This window comes from Leptodactylus fuscus, chromosome 5 (genome assembly GCF_031893055.1).
Source record: "Leptodactylus fuscus isolate aLepFus1 chromosome 5, aLepFus1.hap2, whole genome shotgun sequence".
NCBI classification, from domain to species: domain Eukaryota; kingdom Metazoa; phylum Chordata; class Amphibia; order Anura; family Leptodactylidae; genus Leptodactylus; species Leptodactylus fuscus.
Genome location: NC_134269.1, coordinates 187,563,013 through 187,588,261, shown reverse-complemented (window position 1 = coordinate 187,588,261; position 25,249 = coordinate 187,563,013). Strand labels below are relative to the sequence as shown.

General features: G+C 40.3%; 1 protein-coding gene across 1 annotated transcript in view; it reads left to right on the top strand.

Moving 5' to 3' along the window:
• ITK (IL2 inducible T cell kinase) overlaps nucleotides 1–24,402 on the top strand; it is a 31,622-nt gene extending 7,220 nt beyond the window's left edge. The window contains exons 2-18 of the mRNA XM_075275892.1: nucleotides 2,753–2,857; nucleotides 6,262–6,343; nucleotides 8,399–8,527; nucleotides 12,717–12,751; nucleotides 14,039–14,169; nucleotides 14,966–15,031; nucleotides 15,905–15,959; nucleotides 16,873–16,943; nucleotides 18,115–18,128; nucleotides 18,452–18,583; nucleotides 18,689–18,763; nucleotides 20,013–20,184; nucleotides 20,503–20,719; nucleotides 21,836–21,900; nucleotides 22,562–22,680; nucleotides 23,091–23,248; nucleotides 24,331–24,402. Of these exons, the coding sequence (XP_075131993.1) occupies nucleotides 2,753–2,857; nucleotides 6,262–6,343; nucleotides 8,399–8,527; nucleotides 12,717–12,751; nucleotides 14,039–14,169; nucleotides 14,966–15,031; nucleotides 15,905–15,959; nucleotides 16,873–16,943; nucleotides 18,115–18,128; nucleotides 18,452–18,583; nucleotides 18,689–18,763; nucleotides 20,013–20,184; nucleotides 20,503–20,719; nucleotides 21,836–21,900; nucleotides 22,562–22,680; nucleotides 23,091–23,248; nucleotides 24,331–24,402 (1,698 nt within the window). The remainder of the gene's footprint in view (nucleotides 1–2,752; nucleotides 2,858–6,261; nucleotides 6,344–8,398; nucleotides 8,528–12,716; nucleotides 12,752–14,038; nucleotides 14,170–14,965; nucleotides 15,032–15,904; nucleotides 15,960–16,872; nucleotides 16,944–18,114; nucleotides 18,129–18,451; nucleotides 18,584–18,688; nucleotides 18,764–20,012; nucleotides 20,185–20,502; nucleotides 20,720–21,835; nucleotides 21,901–22,561; nucleotides 22,681–23,090; nucleotides 23,249–24,330) is intronic.
• The last annotated feature ends 847 nt before the right edge of the window (nucleotides 24,403–25,249 follow it).

Below are 25,249 nucleotides of genomic sequence, written 5' to 3'. Positions count from 1 at the left end.
TGTAGGGAAGACTATGTCCATATTGAATGGCCTCTTTATTAGAGACACTCCTCTGGTAACAAGTTGACCTTCAGAACTGCAGCATTTCATTGTGGCATATACAGGTATCATGCACAGGTATCAGAGGACCCAGGGTATGCCAAGAAAACCATTAGTCTAAGGCCCCATGTAGCAATCCGCAGCCAAAAAACACTGCAGCATTTTTCACAGAAAGTCTGCATAGTTTTCCTCTACTGACTTTCTGCTCCTATTATTCCCATACAGAAACCGCCAGCGGTTCTGAAATCGTGTAGTTTCTTCTGCAGAATTTTTTCTGCAATGTGTGGATGCTATTAGCCAGAATCTCGGCCACTTTGCAGGTACTGTAAAAGGCAGTATTTTTTGCTGCACTGTTTCCGCCATGGCCAAAACACTACATTTTAGCAATGTGGGGCCCCGGCCTTACTCCTCCTCCCCCAGCCTGAACTTGTACTTTGGCCGTCTACATTGCTCCCACTTGAGTGAAAGGGAGCAGGAGTCTGTCTGTGTCCAAACTGGCTTTTCCAAGATAAGTAGGGGTCTTGGCGATCAGACCCCCACCACTCAACAATTAATCATCTATCCTATGGATAGAGGATAAATATTTTTCATGGCATAACCCCTTTATGCTGAGGTCCCATTTTGCAGATTTTGCAGAGGTTTTTTGTAGCCAAGAATGGCTACTAAAGGAATAGGGAATATATAAGACGCTCTTATACTTCTGCCTTCCCCTGAGGCCACTCGTGGCTTTGGCTCAAAAAAACTGCTGCAAAATTTACAACAAAAAATAAAAAATATAAAAGGTTATGAGTTTTAAATCTACAATTAAAAAAAGTGCAATTTTTGAGAATATTTTTGCAATTGTATTGTGACTGTTGGGGGTTACAGTGTACTCCCAATTGTACAACAACCTTTCATTAATTAATAGTTCAAGTGAATATAAGCTATTTAATAAAGAATAATGCTTCTTTCTCCAGTTGGGGGTTATCATGGGGCCTAAGCCTCAATGTGGATTCATGTGTCTATTGTTATACAGGGAGCTCAAATCAGGAAAAGGAATCTGTCCGTAATAAAGTGGCCAGTCAGTGGATATGGTTTTCAATATAGTAGGCTATACAATATCCTGCAGTACAGTTGTATGTGTTTTTATTGCCTATAAACAATATGTTTTTTGGAGATATGGTATTATGAAAGGATTCCCACCGTTTATGGATTTTTGACCTGCTCCTGGTTTTGACTTACAAACACTGATGCAAAACACTAATGTGTGAACGTGGCTTATAAGTGAGGTTACGTAAACAATGGTGTAGGAGCCCCCAGTGTATATGACTTCAAAGTTAACTTTTGCCAAATCTCCCGTGATCTACATAATAGAGATACGTTGTGTATCACTGTAATGTGTTCTGTAATACAGCGGTAATAGATGAATAAGCTTGGGGAAGGAGGTACACTACCTTTAAGAAATTAATGGGGGTAATTATTTGTGCCAAATTTATTAAAAGTTGCCTTCTAAATGTTTTTTTTTTCTAATTTTGAAATGCCTAGAGTCATTAAGTCACACCTGCACTTGCTATGGTCATTTCCGATTTTTTAATGGCCACAAGTCACACCATACACATATATGTGGGTGATTGCGTGCTAACCATACAATGTGAGAACTGCCTTCTCTATATGAGATGTTTACACATATAATACACAAATGATTACCAAGAAATAATAACCAGACGTAAAACTGTGGTCACCTTCCTTGTGTGGGCAGGTGGTGATCATTCATAAAGATAGCAGCAGTATGGTGATGTCATCGGATGTTTCTCAGAACCTGTTGCCAATGTGTCTACCAGCACCTGTCCTACATACACCTTGTGAAGAATACTGACAACTTTACATAGAAAATAGCACAGAAAAACAAATACAACTGTAGCAAATACCCGTATATACTCGAGTATAAGCCAACCCGAATATAAGAAGAGGCCCCTAACTTTACCACAAAAAACTGGGAAAACTTATTGACTCGAGTATAAGCCGAGGGGGGGGGGGGGGGGAATGCAGCAGCTACTGGAAAATTTTAACAATTAAAATGGTCGGTATTTTTTGGGTGCAGTAGATGCTGGGAAAGGGGAGGGGTGTTTTGGTTGTCTGTCTGCTCCTTCCCTGAACTTGAGGACTGGTTTTTTTCTTCCCCCCCACTTGTAATTCAGTCTGGCTGAATATAGGGTATCTACAGTGCTCCTATTAACTCCTTCCCGATGGAACAGGAGCACTGCAGATCCCCTATATTCAGTAGACTGGGCACTTTCAGACACAGGGATACCTAATGTCCTAATGTGTATGTGTTTCACAGTAATTTTCTACTTTTGTAAGTATTCTAGGGAAAGGAGTGATATAAAACTTTTTTTTTTTTTTGCACTATTTTATGGGAGATTCTATACATTAATATTGCGGCTGGTCATAGACCCCCTCTCCTTAAAAAAAAATATATATTTTTTTTAATTTTTTTTGCTGACTCGAGTATAAGCTGAGGGGGGCTTTTTCAGCACAAAAACTGGGCTGAAAAATTCGGCTTATACTCGAGTATATACAGTAATTATGTTTATTCACATTAAAGCTAGATAGATAGATAGATAGATAGATAGATAGATACTGTAGATAGATAGATAGATAGATAGATAGATAGATAGATAGATAGATACTGTAAGTAGACTGCTTCTCTCTTACTATACTATTTTACTTCTAGAAAGTGCGCAGTCTTCGTGGCTATGTGGAAGTGCCTCGTATTAAATGTGTAGAAATAGTGACAACAGAAATCACAATCTCGTGCAGAAACAAATACGCCTTTCAGGTAAGAGATAAATACTTATGGTGGTTATAATAATGGTATTGTAGTAAGGATTGCTGATTCACTTCTGCACAAGCAGTGATGATTCTGAAGGTAAAAACAGCAGTCTTATATAGGCCATAAGGAGCCCTTATCATAATGCCAAGAAGGGTTCTCTATAGCAATTCTCCCATTACAATTCCAGAATGTTATAATAGTAACAACCATAGAACAAATAATAGAACAAGCTCCACACAAGGTTATGCATAAACCAGTCACCATTTATTGTAGGGTTTGACTCAAACCTTCTGTGGAGCTTCTTCTATTATTTACAAGATGGGGTGGGACCCTAGCTCCACAAACGGGACGACGACTGTATCCCTGCACTAACCATAGAACAAAAGTATCATATAAAAATGCAGCCTTCGCTCTCTATTGATGACTATGCTGGATTTTCGTGCTCCTGTATTCAACCGTAGTCACCCAATTTTCTGGAGGAACGCTAGTGGCATATATCATTATAACTAAGCAATAGTTCTGGGCTCATAGCTATAGAGAGAAGAGTATAGGTTAGCAAGTATTGGTGATATCTTTTTATACTGCCTTGTCCTAGTAGACAGTATACATTGCTTTGAACATGGTCCAGCCAGTTATCTTGCAGTCTGGCATTGGATAAAAAGGAAAGGGAGAAAAGGAATGGGGGACATGGTTAATCTCCTTAGATTTTCTTAATTTTAATGATAACATGAAACAAAATAGCATCAAAAAAAGAAAGGGGATGGGTGTACCATGGACGTTTGTTGATAATACCACCACCCCATCATCAGAAAGCATACTTTCCATTTAACCCCTTATATGCTGTTATGCTGTGGTCAATTATGACCATTTCACCTAAATTGCTTTATGAAAAAATAGTAAAAATACTTTTTTTTAACCCTTATTATTAAAAAAAAACCACACAAACAAACCCTAAAATAAAATTAGTATTCTAATTTTTCTACATGATAAATGCTAAAAACCTCAAACTCCAGATGTCAGTGATCATATGTAGAGATGAGCGAACAGTGAAATGTTTGAAGTTCAATTCGAGTAGCCGCTCAATACTCGACTGTTCGATCGAACATCGAACCCCATTATAGTCTATGGGGAATAAATATTCGTTTAGGGGGAAACCACTATTCGACTCAGGAGGGTCACCAAGTCCACTATGACACCCTAGGAAATGATGCCAACAACCTGGAATGCAACTGGGACAGCAGGGGAAGCATGCCTGGGGGCATCTAACATGCCCAAGTACCTGTATTATGTCGGGATCCCTGTCAGCTTGCGATATGCGGGAGCTGACTTTTTCCCATAGGAATGCATTGACCAGCGTTGATTGGCCGAATGCCATACAGAGTACAACAGTCGGCCAATCAACGCTGGTTCTGCCGGAGGCTCGTCTGTGAGGAGGCGGAGTCTAAGATCAGACCAGAATGGAGACTGCTGTGACAGGTCTTAGACTCCGCCTCCTCCGGCAGAACCAGCGTTGATTGGTCGAATGCTGTACTCTGTATGGCATTCGGCCAATAAATACTGGTCAATGCATTCCTATGCCGAGATGTAGCAGTGCTGGCCGTGCACTCAGCTTGGCTACACCGGAGATGCAGCCGAGCTGAGTGCAGGGCCAGCACTGCTACACCGGAGATGTGAACCCTGCAGAGATGTAGCAGAGCTGAGTGTGCTCTGAACCCTGCTGCACACTCAGCTCTGCTGCATCAGAGATTCACTGAACCGTGCTGCACACTCAGCTCTGCTGCATCAGATATGTAGCAGAGCTGAGTGTGTGATGAAACCTGCTGCACACTCAGCTCTGCTGCATCAGAGATGCGCTGAACCCTGCTGCACATTCAGCTCTGCTGCATCAGAGATGCACTGAACCCTGCTGCACACTCAGCTCTGCTGCATCAGAGATGCGCTTAACCCTGCTGCACACTAAGCTCTGCTGCATCAGAGATGTAGCAGAGCTGAGTGTGTGCTGAACCCCACTGCACACTCAGCTCTGCTGCATCTCAGCAGTGCTGAGTGTGCAGCAGGGTTCAGTGCACACTGAGCTCTGCTTCATCTCGGCATAGGAATGCATTGACTAGCGTTGATTGGCCGAATGCCATACAGAGTACAGCATTCGGCCAATCAATGCTGGTTCTGACGGAGGAGGCGGAGTCTAAGATTGGTCCACAGCAGTTTACATTCTGGTCCAATCTTAGACTCTGCCTCCTCACAGACGAGCCTCCGGCAGAACCAGCATTGATTGGCCGAATGCTGTACTCTGGCATTCGGCCAATCAACGCTAGTCAATGCATTCCTATGGGAAAAAGTCAGCTCGCGCATATCGCAAGCTGATAGGGATCCCGACCAGATAGAGCCCCAAAGAGCTGTGTGAGTGACATTCCCACCTAAATAAAGGTAATCCCTAGCTAACCCTGCCAGTACATCTATCCCTGTCTCACAGTCACATAGTTCACAGTCTCATATGAACCGGATATTAAATGCACTATTTGTATAAATTGGAGGTCACCTGATTTAGCCAGGCAATTAAATTTTCCAATTTTTTTTCCGATGCCTCCGTTGTCGTAGTTCCTGTCCCACCTCCCCTGTGCAGTTATTGGTGCAAAAAAAAGCGCCAGGGAAGGTGGGAGGGGAATCAAATATTTAGTGAGTTTGCCACCTGGTGTTCAACTCGAATCAAACATCTGGAACAGCCTGATATACGATCGAACGTACTCGATCTAACGCTGTTTGCTCATCTCTAATCATGTGACCTCTCAAAAACAAAAAGTAATAAAAACTGATTTAAAAAAATCTTATATACCCACAAAATATAAGGTCTTGTAAAGCTACATTGAAATAAAATATAAAAAGTTATGAGTTCTAAATCTGTAATAAAAAAAAGTTACATTTTCTGCCGATTTTTGACATTTTTTGTGACTGTGAGAGGTTAAAGTGTACTTCCAATTGTAATACAATTTTTGATAACTGAATAGTTCAAGTGAATATAAGTTATTTAAAGCTTATTTAAGAATAATGCTTTCTTCTCCATTTATCCAGCTGAGTTACTTTTATCATAGAGGTCTATGGAGAGGGGATGAGAAGGCGGAGGGGGATAAGCTTAATACACCTAGTAACTAAGATATTCTCTTTCTCCTCTCCCCTCCCCTTTTCATTGACTTCTAAAGAGTCTGACTGAAACTATTGAGGAGGAAAGTAGCCTGATAAGTGGAGAAGGAAGTATTATTCTATAAGAAAAATGTTTCCTATATTCACCTGTAATATTCATTTATGAAAATGTGTTTTATATTTGGAGGTGCACTTTGATTTCTTGGCTATATCAAATTGATAATATTAAGGGTTTTAATATACTACTTTATCTTAACTTTCCCTCTCCTCAGGTCGTCCATGATAATTATTTTCTGTACATCTTCGCCCCCGACAAAGAGAGCCGACAACGATGGGTTTCGACTTTAAAAGAAGGTATGTTCAAAATGTGAAATATATAGAAAAGTTTTACTAGGGTTGAATTTCCTTATAAACTTGAGTATTTAATCCAAAAACCTGAGGTGTTTTTAGAATGGGTGGACAGATTTTTAAAGAAAAATATACGTAGTGGCACAGCCGCACAGCGACAATGAAATATTGTATTGCATTAAGCAGTTTGTGCTTTGTGACAGGGCTCCTTTATCATGGCTCACAGCATCTTACAGGATATAGCATAAACCAAAGCAAGGCTGTTAGTAAAGGTGACATATAAACCAATGCTTTCATACTTATTGGATGTTCTGCAGAGTTAAAGCCAAGCTGCACCCAAAGCTAAAACTTCCTTAGAAGCATTCACATTGTAGATTGTAGTTTGTGATCTGTGGGGGTCCAACACCTGGGCCCCGTGCAGATTAGCTATTTTGGCTGTGGTTGGGGAGCGTGTGTAGGCTGCTCCTATTTAGTAATAGGAACGGCGCTACAATTCCGCTATGCAGAGGATTTGGCGTCAACAGTCCTATTACTTGAATAGTTATGGGCTATATGTGCTTCCCTTGCACTGCTGTAACTTCCAGTACCTGGAGGCTTCTGAAACAGATCATTTATACGGGGTCCTTCTGTTCAGATCACATACTGTGGTCATCAGTAGTGTTTTTGTAACGTAGCGTTTTTTGTTGCAGATGTTGCTACAGTTTTTTCTAGCCAAATTCAAAGGCGCTTCCTTTATATTTCACATTTCTTTTCAAACCACTCCTGACTTTAGCTAAAAAATAAACACAATACAATCTGCAACAAAAAATGCTGCATTTCCGACGCGTGGGGCTTCAGCCTTACATGAGATATCCAAGTAGTGATAGTAGTATGTGTTACAAGTGGTAGTAGTAGTATTATATGTTATGAGTGGTAGTAGTAGTAGTATATGTTACAAGTGGTAGCAGTATATGTTATGAGTGGTAGTAGTAGTAGTATATGTTACAAGTGGTAGCAGTAGCAGTATATGTTATGAGTGGTAGTAGTAGTAATATATGTTACAAGTGGTAGTAGTAGTATATGTTATGAGTGGTAGTAGTAGTAGTAGTATATGTTATGAGTGGTAGTAGTAGTAGTATATGTTACAAGTGGTAGTAGTAGTAGTATATGTTATGAGTGGTAGTAGTTGTAGTATATGTTACAAGTGGTAGTAGTAGTATATGTTATGAGTGGTAGTAGTAGTAGTAGTATATGTTATGAGTGGTAGTAGTAGTAGTATATGTTACAAGTGGTAGTAGTAGTATATGTTATGAGTGGTAGTAGTAGTAGTAGTATATGTTATGAGTGGTAGTAGTAGTAGTATATGTTACAAGTGGTAGTAGTAGTAGTATATGTTATGAGTGGTAGTAGTTGTAGTATATGTTACAAGTGGTAGTAGTAGCAGTATATGTTACAAGTGGTAGTAGTAGTAGTATGATATGAGTGGTAGTAGTAGTAGTATATGTTATGAGTGTTAGTAGTAGTAGTATATGTTATGAGTGGTAGTAGTAGTAGTATATGTTATGAGTGGTAGTAGTAGTAGTATATGTTATGAGTGGTAGTAGTAGCAGTAGTATATGTTACAAGTGGTAGCAGTAGCAGTATATGTTATGAGTGGTAGTAGTAGTAATATATGTTACAAGTGGTAGTAGTAGTATATGTTATGAGTGGTAGTAGTAGTAGTAGTATATGTTATGAGTGGTAGTAGTAGTAGTATATGTTACAAGTGGTAGTAGTAGTAGTATATGTTATGAGTGGTAGTAGTTGTAGTATATGTTACAAGTGGTAGTAGTAGCAGTATATGTTACAAGTGGTAGTAGTAGTAGTATGATATGAGTGGTAGTAGTAGTAGTATATGTTATGAGTGTTAGTAGTAGTAGTATATGTTATGAGTGGTAGTAGTAGTCGTATATGTTATGAGTGGTAGTAGTAGTAGTATATGTTACAAGTGATAGTAGTAGTAGTATATGTTATGAGTGGTAGTAGTAGTAGTATATGTTATGAGTGGCTACCGATAGCTAATATTTGTAACTCTCCACCCAGTAACAAAGAACAATCGTTGTCTGGTGCCCAAATATCATCCGAACTTCTGGGTGGAAGGACGATGGAGATGCTGCCACCAGACAGAAAAGCTGGCAGTTGGATGTACTGTGTACGACCCAAACTTTGTCTGTAAGTAGTACTGCATGTTTCTAATACTAATATATATCATATATCATTTCTGGGCAGAAATCTATCTATCTAGATATATCTATACCTGTGTATGTGTATATGTATGTATATATTGTGGCTGGGAGGAAAAGAGCAGGTTCCACGCCACATAGCATATAGCAATATAACCTTATTAGCTCGGAGGACTCCTGAAGAAAGGGAAATAATCACTGAGATATCTCAGAGTCTGAGGAGGACAGCCAAGGGCTGAGCCAAGGGCCTGGGGAGCCGTGCCTAAAAGTTTTGGTATGAAATTATCAGGACACTTCTCTAGACAACACCATACCTTCCCATTCTATAGGCTTCCGGTGAAACATTGTCAATATACCCAAACCATCACATATAAAATAATGTTCTACTGGACTATGCCTACATTTTTATTCTCAGGGTTACATTCTGTATTAAAGAGGACCAACAATCCCTATAATCCCCATCATCTGATCGGCGCTGTCACCCTGACATTTCTGTGTTTTGTTTATCAGAATCCAAAGAATTCCAAGGATATAAGCCCTTTTGGTTTCGATGCAATTTCAGGTATATTTGTCAAGTGGGCGGTAACACTGCATGGCATTCATCACACAGAGACTCCGTCCCCAGGGAAAACTCAGTGTTACCGCCCACTTGGCTAATAGATCCTAATTTATATCAGCACTGAAAGGTCTTATATCTTTGGAATGGTTGAACAGATTTCGATACAGAAAACACCAAAATGCTCAGGGTGGCAGCACCGATTAGATGAGGTATGCCATTGGGCTTTTCACACATGGTGACAGGTCCTCTTCAAATTTAGTTTTAAACCTATATGTTATTATCTACCCTGAATGACCAGGTGACCATATTACAGCTTTATAGCCCCTATAGACACCTATAGTGGAGGTCTATGGTTGATTTGACTCTATTAAGGGAGTGGCAGGAGTGCTTTGTATATTAGGACTACTATGGAGACCAAAACATTGCATTGTTATCACTGCCTGCTTGCTATGGGCAACAAGTTACGGTAATACTTTCTGTTAGACAGATATGATAAGTGAGGCTCAATGTCTTTCATATTCCTTCACAGAATTTCTTCCTGCCATCCCTTACCATGGTCTTGTTTGTAGCACGAACTTTACTTGTATCAATATATCAAGTTGCTAAAAAACATATCTTGTGCCACATCTTAACATCTCAGGTCCTCTGCGTGTAAACCGTCTATTACAGAGAATTGGTATGAAATCTAGATACATATTGCTGGTAAAGATTATTTTACAGATTAGAAATAAAATCTCTAAACTGGATTTCCTGCCGAAGCAGAATTTTTTAATAAAAGCATTTTTGTCTGTATCTGTATTTTGCCCCATAAGGACGCAGGGTACTTTGTTGATGCGCAGCGGCTTTATTCATATTTTCCTTCCCCTCCTTCCAACATTCATAGCTTTTATTATTTTTGTGTTGACATAGTTAACAACCCCAAAATATTCAGTACATGTTTACAGCTAAAATCCTAAGGGCCAGCCTCCAATAACCCGAAGAAAGTAGACCATAATACCATCAAACTATATCTACTGTTGGACCATTGCTGCGTTATACCCTGGGCCCAACAGATGATCTTCTAGAACTCTGGTGAGCCAGTCCAGCACTGGATCAGCAAACAGATCACAAGATGCAGCACCATATACTAGAGACTCCCCATAGCATCACCACAAAGGGCCACTATATAACTGATATTACATTACTATTGGTGGGTGTACTTCCATATGACAATATGGCCACAAAAAAAATATGCAAGTATCCTGGCAGCAAGTGAATAAGTATTCAATTCCCTTAGAGTGACACCACATCCAAGGAAATGAAACTTTAGATGCTGCCCATTGATTTGTCTATACTGAATATATCACAGAGAGACAGTCTTTGTGGTCATCCTCTGTTGCTCTTAAAGGAAATTATAGCGCCAACATATTCCGCAGCGCTGTACAATTTGTAGGGTTCAAGTACAGACAAAAAGATGCATTACAAAGAAATAGTCACTTCACACAATGGGACTGAGGGCCCTGCTCGCAAGAGCTTACAATCTATGAGGTAGAGGGGGTGACACAAGAGGTAGCAGGGGCGGCATTGCTTATACAATGTTCAGACAATTTTGTAATAGAGGTTACTGTCATTACACAAACATAAAACTGTATGAGCCGTCACCAGTCGTGTCCTTTAACATGCGGTTGGTGTCTGGACATATAAAGTTATCCTGAGATGGAATCAAATCATGTGGGAAAATGTGGGAGCGGGGACAGAGGAGGGTTCATTTTAGGTATTCTAATTATGGGACGGAAGGGTTTACATTAAGAATTGTTATAGGCCTATCTGAAAAGATGTTTCTTTAGTTTGCGCTTGAAGCTGTAGAAATTGAGAGTTAATCTGATTGCCTGGGATAGAGCATTCCAGAGAAGTGGTGCAGCTCGGGAGAAGTCTTGTATAATTTTGAAGGTGTAAATCAATCTGCAGTGACTGCAATACAAATGTAAACTCAAAGGGGGAATTAATTAAACCTGGCGATTCTTACCCCATCTTAATTGATTTCCTGCCCCACACGACTCCTAAGAGGATCTGGTCTACATTCTAGTGCTTGTAGGTGCTCCTGGTCAGTATATAAATCGGATGGACTGAGGCGTCCCTGCCCAGGCCCACCTAGATTCTTTCCCTGCTCCACCCACTGTGTAAAAATATGGCAAGCTAGATGCAGAAGCTCAGATGTGCTGCAGTGTGTCAAAAATGCGCCAAATTGAGGCGCATTTTTTACCACTTTTGAGGCGCATTCACCTTATTAAATGTGTTGGGTCACAGTATAGTGAAAAACTTGCATCTTATTAACTAAGGGATGAAATACATCGAGAGTAATGAGGTTAGCTAGTCACATTAGAGTTGAACTGGGAACTGCCCTTGTCAGGATGGATGTTACAGTATATGAGTCAGGGGGATTTACTCACTACTCACCTGCTGGGAGATTTAGAATGATTGATCCATTTCCATGTGTTGATACCATCTATCTACAAGGATGCCCATCTGATCTTGTCATATGGTGAGCTAAGATATACAGTAGAGCTGAGCACAATTTTTGATTGCTTCTTGTACATTGGCAGAGCTTGTTTTTTATCAGGTGGCCATAACATAGAGCTTTGGTCCATATTGGGCATTGGTACTTGATGGTTATGCTACTCTAGTGCATGTACCATACTCAAAAGTGTGCTACAACCCAGCTCACCGATACAGGTAGGAGTTTGTTAGTTACTTTGTGGATTTCTGTAGACGCTTTGTTGCCCTGAACAACCACTCAGATATTGGTGAAAGGATAAAACATCATCCAGCATAGAAAAGAACTATAAAAAATGAAATTTTATTCATTACATTCTAAAAAAGATGTAAGAGTATTCTGTGGTAAGTTGAAGTTACGCCGGGGATGGATATTTCAGCAAGACAATGATCCAAAACACCGCTCCAAATCGACTCAGGCATTCATACAGAGGAACAATTACAATGTTCTGAAATGGCCATCCCAGTCCCCAGACCTGAATATCATTGAACATCTGTGGGATGATTGGAAGCGGGCTGTCCATACTCGGCGACCATCAAACTTAACTGAACTTGAATTGTTTTGTAAAGAGGAATGGTAGGAATGGTCCAAAATACCTTCATCCAAGATCCAGGAACTGATTAAAAGCTACAGGAAGCGACTAGAGGCTGTTATCTTTGCAAAAGGAGGATCTACTAAATATTAATGTCACTTTTCTGTTGAGGTGCCCATACTTTTGCACCGGTCAAATTTTGGTTTAATGCATATTGCACATTTTCTGTTAGTACAATAAACCTCATTTCAGTCCTGAAATATTACTGTGTCCATCAGTTATTAGATATATCAAACTGAAATGGCTGTTGCAAACACCAAAATATTTAGAACTAAAAATGATTAAGATTAATAGGGGTGCCCAAACTTTTTCATAGGACTGTATTTCATAAACTAATCATTTGACCTCCATTGGGTGAATAGAGACTTATATACATCTGTTGCACCAGGGGTTTACAGTGTGAATTCAGCTTCACTTGACATTCTTCTGCACAGATCTTGTTTGTCATAGGAGACGCATCAATAGACGTGATATGCCTTTGTTCTGTCTTATAGGGAAACCGCTGCCGCCTACTCCAGTTGACAACAGGGTAAGTTTGCAAATCTCATGGCGCGTGTCATGTTGTAAGAGTCACTCTATGTAAATGACCATCAGATAAAGCTTAGGTTTTGCATGGAGGATTCAGATTTTTGGAACCAGTCAATGAAATACTTGTCCCACTGTAGATGGTGGTAATAAACCAGGTAACAAAGGATTAGTCTCCAGTGCAGTAAAACATATCTACATTATTATCAAAGCATACAATATCCACAGAGACCCACAGAAGTCCCCAATGGCCACATGACACAGGGGTGGTGGCAGCCTCCCACGTGTTTCAGACGTGACCATTTGTTGTGTTGAACACTGAGGGTCCATTCACACGGAGTAACGTGCCGCGTGACCTAGCACGTATACGGCGTGTGAGACTTTGCGCGCCGTAAAAGCTCCCATTGCAAAATCACGGCCGCAAAATAGCGCGGCGTATACGATCCAGGCTCCCATTGAAATCAATGGGAGCTTTTACGGCGCGCAAAGTCTCACACGCCGTATACATGCCAGGTCACGCGGCACGTTACTCCGTGTGAATGCATCCTGACAGATCATTTACTAACCTGTAGATAGGTCATCAGTGTGAAAAATTTGATTTGGTTCCAGAAAACCCCACCCAAGATCCTGCATTCTCTTTTTTTTCCTTTTTTTTAATGTAGATTGTGAGTCCCACATTGAGTTCACAATGTACATTTTTCCTCCCTATCAGTGTGTCTTTTTGGAGTATGGGATGGAAATCCACGCAAACACAGGGAGAACATACAAACTTTTTTGCCCTTGGCAGGATTCGAACCAAGGACTCCAGCGTTATGAGGCTGCAGTGCTAACCACTGAGCCACCATGTGGCCCCTCCGACATCCTGCATTCTCTGCAAGATTTCTACAAGACTGTTTGCTGCATATTCCTGCAGTAAATTTTACAGATTGAGGGTGCATTCACACTGAGTAAACGCTAGCTTATTTTGTAGAGTAAAATTACACTTGTAAATTTTGCTATCCCATTGACTTCAATGATATTTTACAGGCGTATTTTTACAGGCGTATTTTTTACTGGCGTATTTTTTACTGGCGTATTTTTACACTTGTAAAAAAATATCATTGAAGTCAATGGGATAGCAAAATTTACAAGTGTAATTTTACTCTACAAAATAAGCTAGCGTTTACTCAGTGTGAATGCACCCTGACAATGAGGACGAATGTAATGTTTACTTTAATAGTTTACCTGCAGGTTTGGTGTTATAGTGCAGGATCAGGCCTTCATCTTCTCTTCTACTTCCCGTTTCTTCCAGAGAAGCTGGGCGGTGGCCTTATACGATTATACAACGGTAGGCTCCAAAGAGATAGCACTCCGCAATGGCGAAGAATATCTACCACTGGACACCTCAGAACAGCATTGGTGGAAAGTACAGGATAAAAATGGGTAGGTGATCAGAAAATACAACCCCTACATTATTACACAAGTGAATTGCTGCCTCCATTACTGAGATATTGCTCAATATGCAAGTGAGCTCTTTGGAGCAATGAGGACATTACCTATTACCTATTTGGAGCAATGAGTGCTTTACCTATTACCTCTTTGGAGCAATGACAACACCCTCATTGCTTTAAGGAGCTCATTTGTGTATTGACAAAAATAGCAATATGTCAGCGATTCACAAAGGGAAACACTCTTTATTTCAGGTGACCCTACCCTATCTATCTGCGGGTGACATGCTGGGTGTTGGTGACAGACTCCCTTTAAAGAGGAAATGTCTATTTTCTAAAATACTTTCCTCATTTAAAATAATTCTGGAACACATTAAATTAGGACACTGTTCTGTTTCTCTGTTACTCCTCCTGGAGATGTATAAATAAATGGGTGTTGCCAGTTGGGAAGGTATCGCTACGTATTCTAACGCTGTCCAATAGGTGCTGAGATTGCCGGACTGAGTAAAAGCCTTTGACAAGGTGAATAGTAACCCAGTTGTTAATTTATGTATTTATTGCCAGGAGGAATAACTGAGGTACTGCAAACTGCATACGTATAGGAAAATATACTCTAGAATTTTTACTTCACAGGAGGTGCAAGCATTTACTAACACTGTCATGTCAGGAGAGGTGAAGGGTCATTTTAACTTGAATCCACATATTAGGAGTGAATTTTTTTGTGTGATTTTGCACTTAAAATTGAATAAATCCCACACTTGAATAACATTTCCTAATATTCATTGTTTTAGACATGTTGGGTATGCCCCAAGCAGTTATCTGGCGATGCAGAGTGAGGACAGCCTACTAACCTATGAGTAAGTACACCTTGGAAGATTCTGCATAGAATCCATAATTGTATATGAAGCCTGGAGACATAAGGATCGGCATATGACATGGTCAATCTGAGCATTCATGTGTATATGGGGGATGGGATGACATCTAATGTGACATCTAATGGTCATCTCTATTGTGTATGGACAGCTTAAGAAACAAAGAAGTGTTTCATTTTTACTCTTTTCGGTTCCTATAAACTTTTTGTACATAACTGAAACTTTTTGTTCATAAATGAGGAACATACCTGTAAAATAATTCCTGTATTTATAACTCCATAGGGTTTCTTATCCGTAGCCTCCAGTTAAAGGCTAAGTCCACCTTCACAAACATCTTTTTAAAGCCTCTTACAGGGTTTTTTCTAGGCTTTTGTTAAAGGGTTTTTCAAGCTTAAATTATTCATGAATTATCCCAAAAAAAATCAGAGTAGTGGGACACTGACACCCCCATCCTTTTTGATCAACTCTTCTCAGGAGCTAATACACAGAGAATGGAGCAGGAAGCAGACAGCGCTGTTCTCTGTGTAGTGGCCAGAACAGGTTACTGCAGAACATCTCCCATTCATTTGAATAGAAACTGCAGTGATAGGTGATCAACTGAAGATTGTGGACCCCACAGATCAGCTGTTTGAAGTGGCAGTGCTTCTTCCTGAGCGCTGCTTCCCTTTCACAGATTATGTCATAACCCTAAAGTAAAATTACAAAATTTAAAAACTTAGCATTTTGTGTTTACATCTCCTAAGCAGACCTTTGTATCTGTATTGTAGAAAATAATACAAATCCCTTCTATATTTCTCCTACTTCTAACTAGCATATATTTGGAAGGTTAACATGAGTATATTGGATTTATTTTTTTAGGTGGTACAACAGGAACATTAGCAGGAACCAGGCTGAGAAGCTTCTCATTGATAAGGTGTGTATTCATATTGGTGACCTTAAGGGCACCGCTGCCATCCACAAGGTCACTATTCCCTACATGTAAGGAGCTTGTTGCCATCACTCAGTATACAATGAGGTTTCTAAGCCAAGTACCCCCTGTTCAAAAAAAAAGAGTAAGAGTTGTCATAAGACACATACTTGTCACCCAGCTTGACTAGGCCCAATGTAATTCGTAATAATTTGATACCTCACGGGTAACACACTTATATCTACCTACAATATAAGGTAAAGTGATTTTTGATTGTGATCAATTTCCTGAGATTTTAGAGACAGGATCAAGTCAATCATCACCCTTGGCCCCAGTGTTAAATCTGTGAGGGGGTCCCTATCTACCTTGTACTATTTACAATAGTCGAAGATTTTATGTGACATATGGATCTTTGGGGCCCCCGTTATGGTCCAGGGCCTGGTTGCAACTGCAACCTCTGCACCCCCAATAGCTATGCCCCTGGTGACTTATATATTATAAAGAACAGATCAAAATATATTTTGTATTTGGAACAGAAATCCTATCCTAAAAGATGTAAGTATTATGTCGCCTAACAATGAGAGAAATCACTGAAATCATCTATCTTCCATTGTGATTCTCATTTTATATGTTAATGTGGATATTATTTGGTTTTCAGTCTCTCTTTTGTATGAGTATTTGGCACATTGTGGCCCAGAAGATGGCTGAGCTGTATACTCAGTGAATCGATGCTAATGTGACTGTGCGGATGGATATTACAGCAGTATTTTTAGCAAGAATTTTAATAGATGGCATTTCCATTTTTATTTTAGGAACAGTCAGTCACACGTTGTGCTCATCTTGTACTGTAGATACATGTGATTTGTAATAATATTCAGAAAGCCTTCTCATTGTGTCCTTGTCTTTCATTTCTATACAGGGCAAGGAAGGAGCATTTATGGTTCGAGATTCAAGACAGCCAGGGATGTATACCGTATCCATCTTCACCAAGTTATTAGGGTAATGGCTCGCCCAAGCTTATACAGGGCTATTTCTAACTGAGAAAGGGTTACAAGGGATTGTACAGCAGTAGAGCAAGATAGATAATTAGGAGATAAAAAGATAGCAGATAGATAGATAGGAGATAGATAGATAGATAGGAGATAGATAGATAGATAGATAGATAGATAGATAGATAGATAATTAGGAGATAGATAGATAGATAGATAGATAGATAGATAGATAGATAATTAGGAGATAGATAGATAGATAGATAGATAGATAGATCATTAGGAGATAGATAGATAGATAGATAGATAGATAGATAGATAATTAGGAGATAAAAAGATAGCAGATAGATAGATAGGAGATAGATAGATAGATAGATAGATAGATAGATAGATAGATAATTAGGAGATAAAAAGATAGGAGACAGATAGATAGATAGATAGATAGATAGATAGATAGATAATTAGGAGATAGTTAGATAGATAGATAGATAGATAGATAGATAGATAGATCATTAGGAGATAAAAAGATAGCAGATAGATAGATAAATAGACCAAGAACATGTACCGAGCAGCAGTTATCTGTAACCTGTGGTTCTCCAACTGATGTGAAACTACAACGCCCAGCATGCTTCTACAGCGACAAGGTTGGCAACAGCTGGTGAACCACTGGTGGGTGCCCATTAAACTACTACTATAGGTAGATTATTAAATTGCATCAATTCAGTTCTGGTCTTGAGGAACACAAAATTCGTTGTAAAACATCTGTATCAAGAGTCACCAGGACAGACACAGATAGCAAGGGGTCACTGCTCAAGAATACTATACAGAACTTTTAATTTATTGCAAAAGTGACTCCCTAGGATTGGTCATACGCATTAGACACATTAGTCGGCGAACTACTATCTCTTCTGACCCCTATACAAGCCAAGGCAAATACCAATGTGTTCTGTATCGGAATCAGGAAGATAACTGGTGGTTGTCGCTAATGTAGATAATTGTAGATCTGAAGACAAACAACTTTGAAGTCTTATTCAAATGAGGGTAGGCCTTTAGCACCCTGAAATACTGCCCTTGCCACTCATAGCCCTACTATCTCCTGCCAGTGCCTCCCAATGCATTGAAAGCTAATCCTTCCAGTGCTATGGTATCAACCATCCTACTTGACCAGCAAGAGCAGTGCTTTCTGGTCTGAAAGCCCGCCCCCAGTGCACCAACAGCCTCATTTCCAACTTTAAAGTTGTTTATCTACAAAAGTGACATACATAACAGAGGTATGATGTTTATCAGTATATTGTGCTATGTAACTTGGTGGTAACAGTTGAATATACTTGGTGGAGGTGAGAGACTCCCTTTAAAGGTAGTGCTGAGTCCCTTAGTTTAAAGTGGTTTTCTGACATTAAAAAAAAGTCTACTTTTTCTAGAAACAGTGACACTTCTTTTTGTAGGCTGTATCTGGTATTGCAGCTCAGTTTAATGTATACAAGTGACATGTGATTTTTTTATACAGAGACGGCAGTCGCACAGTGAAACATTACCACATCCGGGAAACAAGTGATTCCCCTCCGCGCTATTACTTGGCTGAGAAGATTGTGTTCTCCAACATCCCCCAACTCATTAATTATCACCAACACAATGGTGGTGGTGAGTATCATATGGCAAGGATGGCTAAACATATGGCTGTAAAAGGCTATAATATAGATCCTTCATGTATCCTAAAGATTGTGATTAGCTATGTTATTCTTTTAGGTCTTGTCACAAGGTTGCGGTACCCAGTGTGTAGCTGGAAGACGACAACCCCCATAACAGCAGGACTAAGCTATGGTAAGGCCAATACTTTTTGACGTGCATTGAGTTTATATGTTAGGAGTAGAGATGGGCGAACACTGTTCGGATCAACCGTTCCGAACAGCACGCTCCCAGGTGCTTCCATTCATTTCTATGGGAGCGTGCTGTTCGGAACGGCTGATCCGAACAGTGTTCGCTCATCTCTAGTTAGGAGGACATTAAAGGGGTTTTGCAGGCTTATCAATTGATCACCTATCCTTAGGCTGAGTCACCAACTGAAGATCAGAGATCCCCACAAATCTTTAATTGATGACTTATCCTAAGGACATGGAGACACGGATTCTTGACGTAAAGCCGGTTGCACACAACTGTGCACTAACCAGCTACTGTGATTGAATGGCACGGGCGGTGCACAATACACAGGTATGACATCTTTGTGTTGCCTCCGCACCAGCCATGCTTCTGCGTCCCCTTCCATTCCATAAATAGGAGCCGCAGAAGCAGGTCCGCAAAATCGGACAGGAATATGACCTGGATAGCACACTGATCATTCATACAGTCATTTGCAAGGGAACAAAATCCAATAGGTACTGATTCCAGGTGCCCGCCAGCCTGTCATAGTTACCACACCCTCCGCCTTGACGTTTCTTGTTGCAGCCTGGTCCAGGAGGTGGTGCCTAATACGAACAATCACAGGAAATGGCATTATCACAGGGGGTGGTACCTAAGTACTAAGTCACAGGAAGTGACATAATCACAGGAAGTGGTGGTGCCTAATCTTAGCAGTTACAGGAAGTGACATGAGGAAGTGGTGGTGCCTAATACTAACAGTCACAGGAGATGATATGGACAGAGCGGTGGTGCCTAAGCAAACTTCATTACCGAGTCTAGTATTTAGCCCCTACTGTTTTAAGTAAGTCACCCAATAAAATGACATGGAACTGGATGTCAAACCATTGTGTTGCATTCATAAAAAGAAGCTAGAGGAATACTACTGGTACAGTAGGGTGGTGTAGTACTTAATTTTAATGGTAAGTGTAACATACAGGTATATTATATACCTGTACAAAGGCAGTAGAGATGTAAAATTTACTGGTAAGAAGTAGGTGACAAGTATCCAGATTTAGAGGCCTCAATGCTCATAATTTGATGGTTCTCGGCCATCTGGACACATCCATGGTCATCCTCTATGTTTCTCATAGGTCATTTATAGGTACAGTTTTCTATTTTATCCCTCTGCTTGAAATATCCAAAATACTAATCATGTATTTTGTTTTCTCCTCAGGAAAATGGGAACTTGACCCCACAGACTTGACTTTTGTTCAAGAGATTGGCAGCGGCCAGTTTGGTCTGGTCAAACTAGCATGTTGGCAGGGCACAAGGAAAGTGGCAGTGAAGATGATTCGGGAAGGAATGATGTCAGAGGAAGACTTTGTGGAGGAAGCGCAGGTGTTAATGTAAGGAGCATGTATGGAGGGAGGTATACGCTATATACCATGCTATGATATTGTAGAGCACCCACATCTATTCATATTTCATTACTTACGTTTTGCAGCCATTTATGTAAATTAGATACCTAAAAATCTGATCTCCCTTAAGCGACTTTCTGTTAACTTGTACACAGCAGCCAAAGTGGCAGCCAAACAGGCAGAGCTGCAGTGTAAAGCATGGGAGAGATACAGAGCAGCAGCCTCTGGTAAAACAGGTCTATCCGTGTGTTTTTAAGAGTGAAGACTCCCTGCTACCTTATTTCTTCTGTCTTATGTTTTCTATAGGAAGATTTCTCATCCTAAACTAGTGCAGCTACTGGGCGTTTGTACCCAGCAAGTGCCCATCTTCCTTGTATTCGAGTTTATGGAACATGGCAGCCTGAATGAATTCCTGCGCAGGAATCGGGGCACTCTGACACGGAGCACGGCTCTGGGTATGTGTCAGGATGTCTGTGAAGGGATGGAGTATCTGGAGACCTCAAACTTCATTCATAGAGACCTGGTATGTAGCATGTCTCAGCTACCTAAGTGACATGAATCTTTTCAGGACCGAGCCAATTTTAATTTTCTCAATTTCATTTAATTTTTTTTATATAATATATTACAAAAAGTTGAAAAATTCTTTGTGGGATGAAATAAACAAAATTCTGTCAATTCTGCTGCAACATCATATTCTGACAGTCATAACTTTTTGCTATTCCTGTCTACAGAGTTGTTTAAGGGCTTTTTTTTGTGCTATGAACTGTAGTTTTTATTGGTACCATTATGGGTTACCTATGACCTTTTGGGTGCATTCACACGGAGTAAACGCGCCGCGCAACGTGACGCGTTTACGCCGCGTTTTTTTACGGTGCGTGATTATGCAGCGTTAACGCCGCGTAATCGCGCACCGTAAAAAAACGCGGCGTACACGCGCCGTAAACGCGCCACATTGCGTGGCGCGTTTACTCCGTGTGAATGCACCCTTTCGATGCATTTTTTCAGGGGAAGAGGCAGCCAAAACACAGCTTTTAGGTTAAGGCCCCACGTTGCAGAAACGCAGCTTTTTTGTTGCAGATTTTGCTTTTTTTGAGCCAAAGCCAGGAGTGGATTGAATTCAAAGATGTTCAATTGAAATCGTCACTTCGAGGTCTTACGATCTGTCCTTATGTCAACTTCTGCATTACAAACTAAAACTAAGAGGAAATTGTATTCACAAAAAGCAACATAGTTGTTAGCAACTTTACAATCTGTGACATGACACCTTACGTGCCAGAGCAAAGAGCTGCAAAAAAAAAAATCAGTGTCTGTCTTTCTGGTAGAATTTATCTATCTATGTATTACTTGATTAGCTGGACGTCACAGGTCCAGAATATAATACAATATATCTCCTCTAGTGGTCATTGCAGGTCCAGCAGCCAATAGCAACTTCTAAAAAAATTAGCAAAATCAGCTTTTTGTGAGTCAATTTGGATTTGGCATAGAGTCTGCTATTAGTGATTGTCACGTATCATATAACAACTTAATACGCAAGTGATACATGATATACATCATGAGCAGTAAGTTGTCTATGACCCAGTTTAGGCATAGTCTTTATCTATACATTAAATCTCAGAAATCTCTTATCTTGTCTTTTCAGGCTGCTCGTAACTGTCTGGTTGGAGAATCATTGGTTGTTAAAGTGTCAGATTTTGGAATGACCAGGTAATGAAATTCATTCATTTTATCAAAGGAAATAAAGTTGTAAATTAAAGGGATTGTCTGGAGCTATGATATTGAATACCTCACTGCTTACCAAGCACAGCACCGTACATTGTATAGTGCACATGCTTGCTATTGCAGCTCAGCTCTACATGTTTGAATGGGACTGACTTCAGCATGGCCATATGACCAACTAATGTGATGTTACTGCCTGAGGAGAAGACCAAAGTATCAGTCCCAGATAACCCCGTTAAGTATTGGACAGTGCTCAGTGAAATTAAACGGTTAAATTAGGGTTCCGAACTTTAAGAGTACAGGTCTAAACCCATATGCAGCCAAAACGCTGCGCCTGTGGCACCCAATGGCCGTGCAGTTTTCAGGGTAAGACTGAGTTTTTACTGCAAAATAGTGCAGCTGTTGGGCACGGAAGGTCAATGTGATTTTGGTCATGTACAACATTGTCTGGTCTATGAGTAAATGTGATTTTCAATATTGAATGGGGCTGCGTTGCCGCCTATAAGTGGCTGCCCTGTATGTCAATGTTTGACCCGTAAAAAAACCTTGCAACTTTCTACTATACAGAGTGCAAGGACAAGAGAGGCAAATACCCACAAAAAAAACTAAAATATAATAATAAAGTCAACAACAATATTTCTATCACCAGGTTTGTCCTTGATGACCAGTATACAAGCTCAATGGGCACAAAATATCCTGTGAAATGGTCGGCTCCAGAGGTTTTCCGATATGGACGTTACAGCAGCAAGTCCGATGTGTGGTCTTACGGTATGTACCATGTAGGGGGCATTAATAGGAGCAGAAGCATACCTGCGTGGTTGTTTGTAAGCAAATTTGACAGATTAGGCCCTGTCACGTATGGGCTGTCCTAGCATGTGACGCTGTTTTACCATCATCACAGGCCCCGCCCTCAATGCAATTGCAGGCTGATTTGCATATCAATAAAAAATTATTACATGGATTCATCAGTTTTGTCAGCAAAGGTATGTTTCTGATCCTACAGGACACAATTATTGGTTTGGAAGGCATTTTGGACTAGACAGACTCCCTTTAGGTTCAGACCTTGCCTTATGTATGGCTTATGGCACGCATTAGTTTTAATAAGTCTAGCACATAATGTGTGCATGGTAAAGTAAATAGCTGGTAATCTCATGATCACATGATCCTTTGCTGGGCAGGTGTACTGGTTTGGGAGGTGTTCAGTGAGGGGAAGACTCCATTTGAACACCTTGCTAATTCGGACGCTGTGGAAGAAATATCAAATGGCTTGAGGCTCTTCAAACCCAAGTTGGCATCAGAGAAGATGTACCAGTTCATGTACAGCTGCTGGCAGGAGGTAAGTAGATATACACACTTGTATAGCGCCATCATATTCCATAGCGCTATTACAGAAATGATCAGTCACTGTCCCATTGCTTCTGCACAAAGGTCAAACTCACATTAGAAACCATATTGTAGACCAGTGATGGCCAAATGGATTGTGATCCATGGTTAGACATCAGCAGGGATGATAGAATGGCTTTATTTACAATTACAGTAACCATTAAAGGGGTTGTCTTATTTTATTTATTTCCTCCAGCTCTGTACCTGGGGATTGTGGGCTGGTTCCGGCCCTGGGTTACGTGATCTGAGCAAGGCTCTCTCTGCCTCCTCTGCTGTATTCACCTGGCAGAATATAGTAAAGCCCATCCGGGAGAGGAGGGAGGAGGCAGAGCGACACTAGGCCGGGTGTTGGTTCTGATCCCTGGTTGGAACCAGCACAGAACCACCAGGTACAGTAAATATCTCACGTATACTAAGCAGCACCAAAGCACAACATGCAGTAAAGGCAGCGATCCTATTCTGTATATGGCACCTTGCACTGTTCAACATAACAGAATGGGGAATAAAGAAGGAGAGACAGATGGGAATAACAGGCCTAAAGCGTTATTGAAAAACAGTCACAAAAAGAGGAAAGGAGGAAGGAGAGAAGCATCAATCCTATGTTTCAATGATGTGTGAACTGTCCATGATGGGGTTTAGAAGGACCCCAGTAGATCCTGATATTAGGTTCAACACAAAAAATCCCATATAGGAAAAATTTGGCCACTCCTGGCTTAGACTATGACTTTAGAAGTACCGATTCTCATTGAGGAGACATGGCTGCCATATGGAATCTACTAGCTGTGCTCCATGTGAAAATAGTCTGCAAATAAGCTGGAAGAAAAACATCTCTAGTGCCACCTACAGGTAATTACCTTCAAAGTCAATGTCTGGCCCATAAAAGAGCCTTGAAACATGACTAGGGATATATATTTTTAAATGATTATTATTTTATTGATTTAATATTTTTTCATAACTTGATTTACATTTTTTTTTTTTGCATCGACCACAAATCTGAACAGAGCCTAACAACTTTGTCCCTTCATTTCTTACCAGAACCCAGAGCACCGTCCGTCATTCTGTGAACTGATGAAAGAGATCACAGATATTGCAGAGATAGAAATGTGACCTGAATGAAGATCTCACAATGTTTTGGCTGAACGTCCTTTTATGTTTATCTGTGTGTTTCCGTCACTGCATTATATAGTAGCGAAAATCATGTGTATCATGTGGTATATGGCAGTAATATTACACTGTAAGGTTACTATTGCTCTATTGTGTACCAAAGTAGGGCGCACTTATCACACCCACCTAAAACTATAACGCACTTTCTATGCCAAAGAACAGCATTCAAGCCTTAGGGCTTGTACACACAGAATACAATTTGCAGTACCATCTGCTGGCCAGAAGTGGTACTGCAAGAGTTGCTGATAAGACAACCAGTTCATCATCTTCATTCCTTGTATATGTAGTACAGTATTTATCGTCCATATTTTAAATGCATTGCAGGAGACAATTATTCCTGTTTTATTTTTAAGTCAGTGAATTTCTGATATATTTTTTATTATTTTTTTTTCCGGCTATTGATATAATTACTATCACAACAGAAATTGTTGTTATTGGTTTTTTTTTTTGCTGTTTGACACTGTAGAAAAAAAAGATTTTCTCATCTATTGTATAATCTACTAAAGACGCAGCCTTCTAGAAAGAGAGGCAAAGGTTCAATACTTATCACATATCCTGGCATCGGGTGTATATGGACCAGTGGGTGAACACAGGGATATAACTATAGGGGGTTCAGTATTAGCAATCGCCATAGGACCCTGGCTTGGTCACAAATATATCATGTATCATGACCTACCCTTAGCATAGATCATCAATAACAGATCAGTGGGTATTCACCACCCCGGACCCCCATGGATCACATATACGAAGCAGTAGCGGCACTTCTGCTTCTCAGGCCATATCACATTCA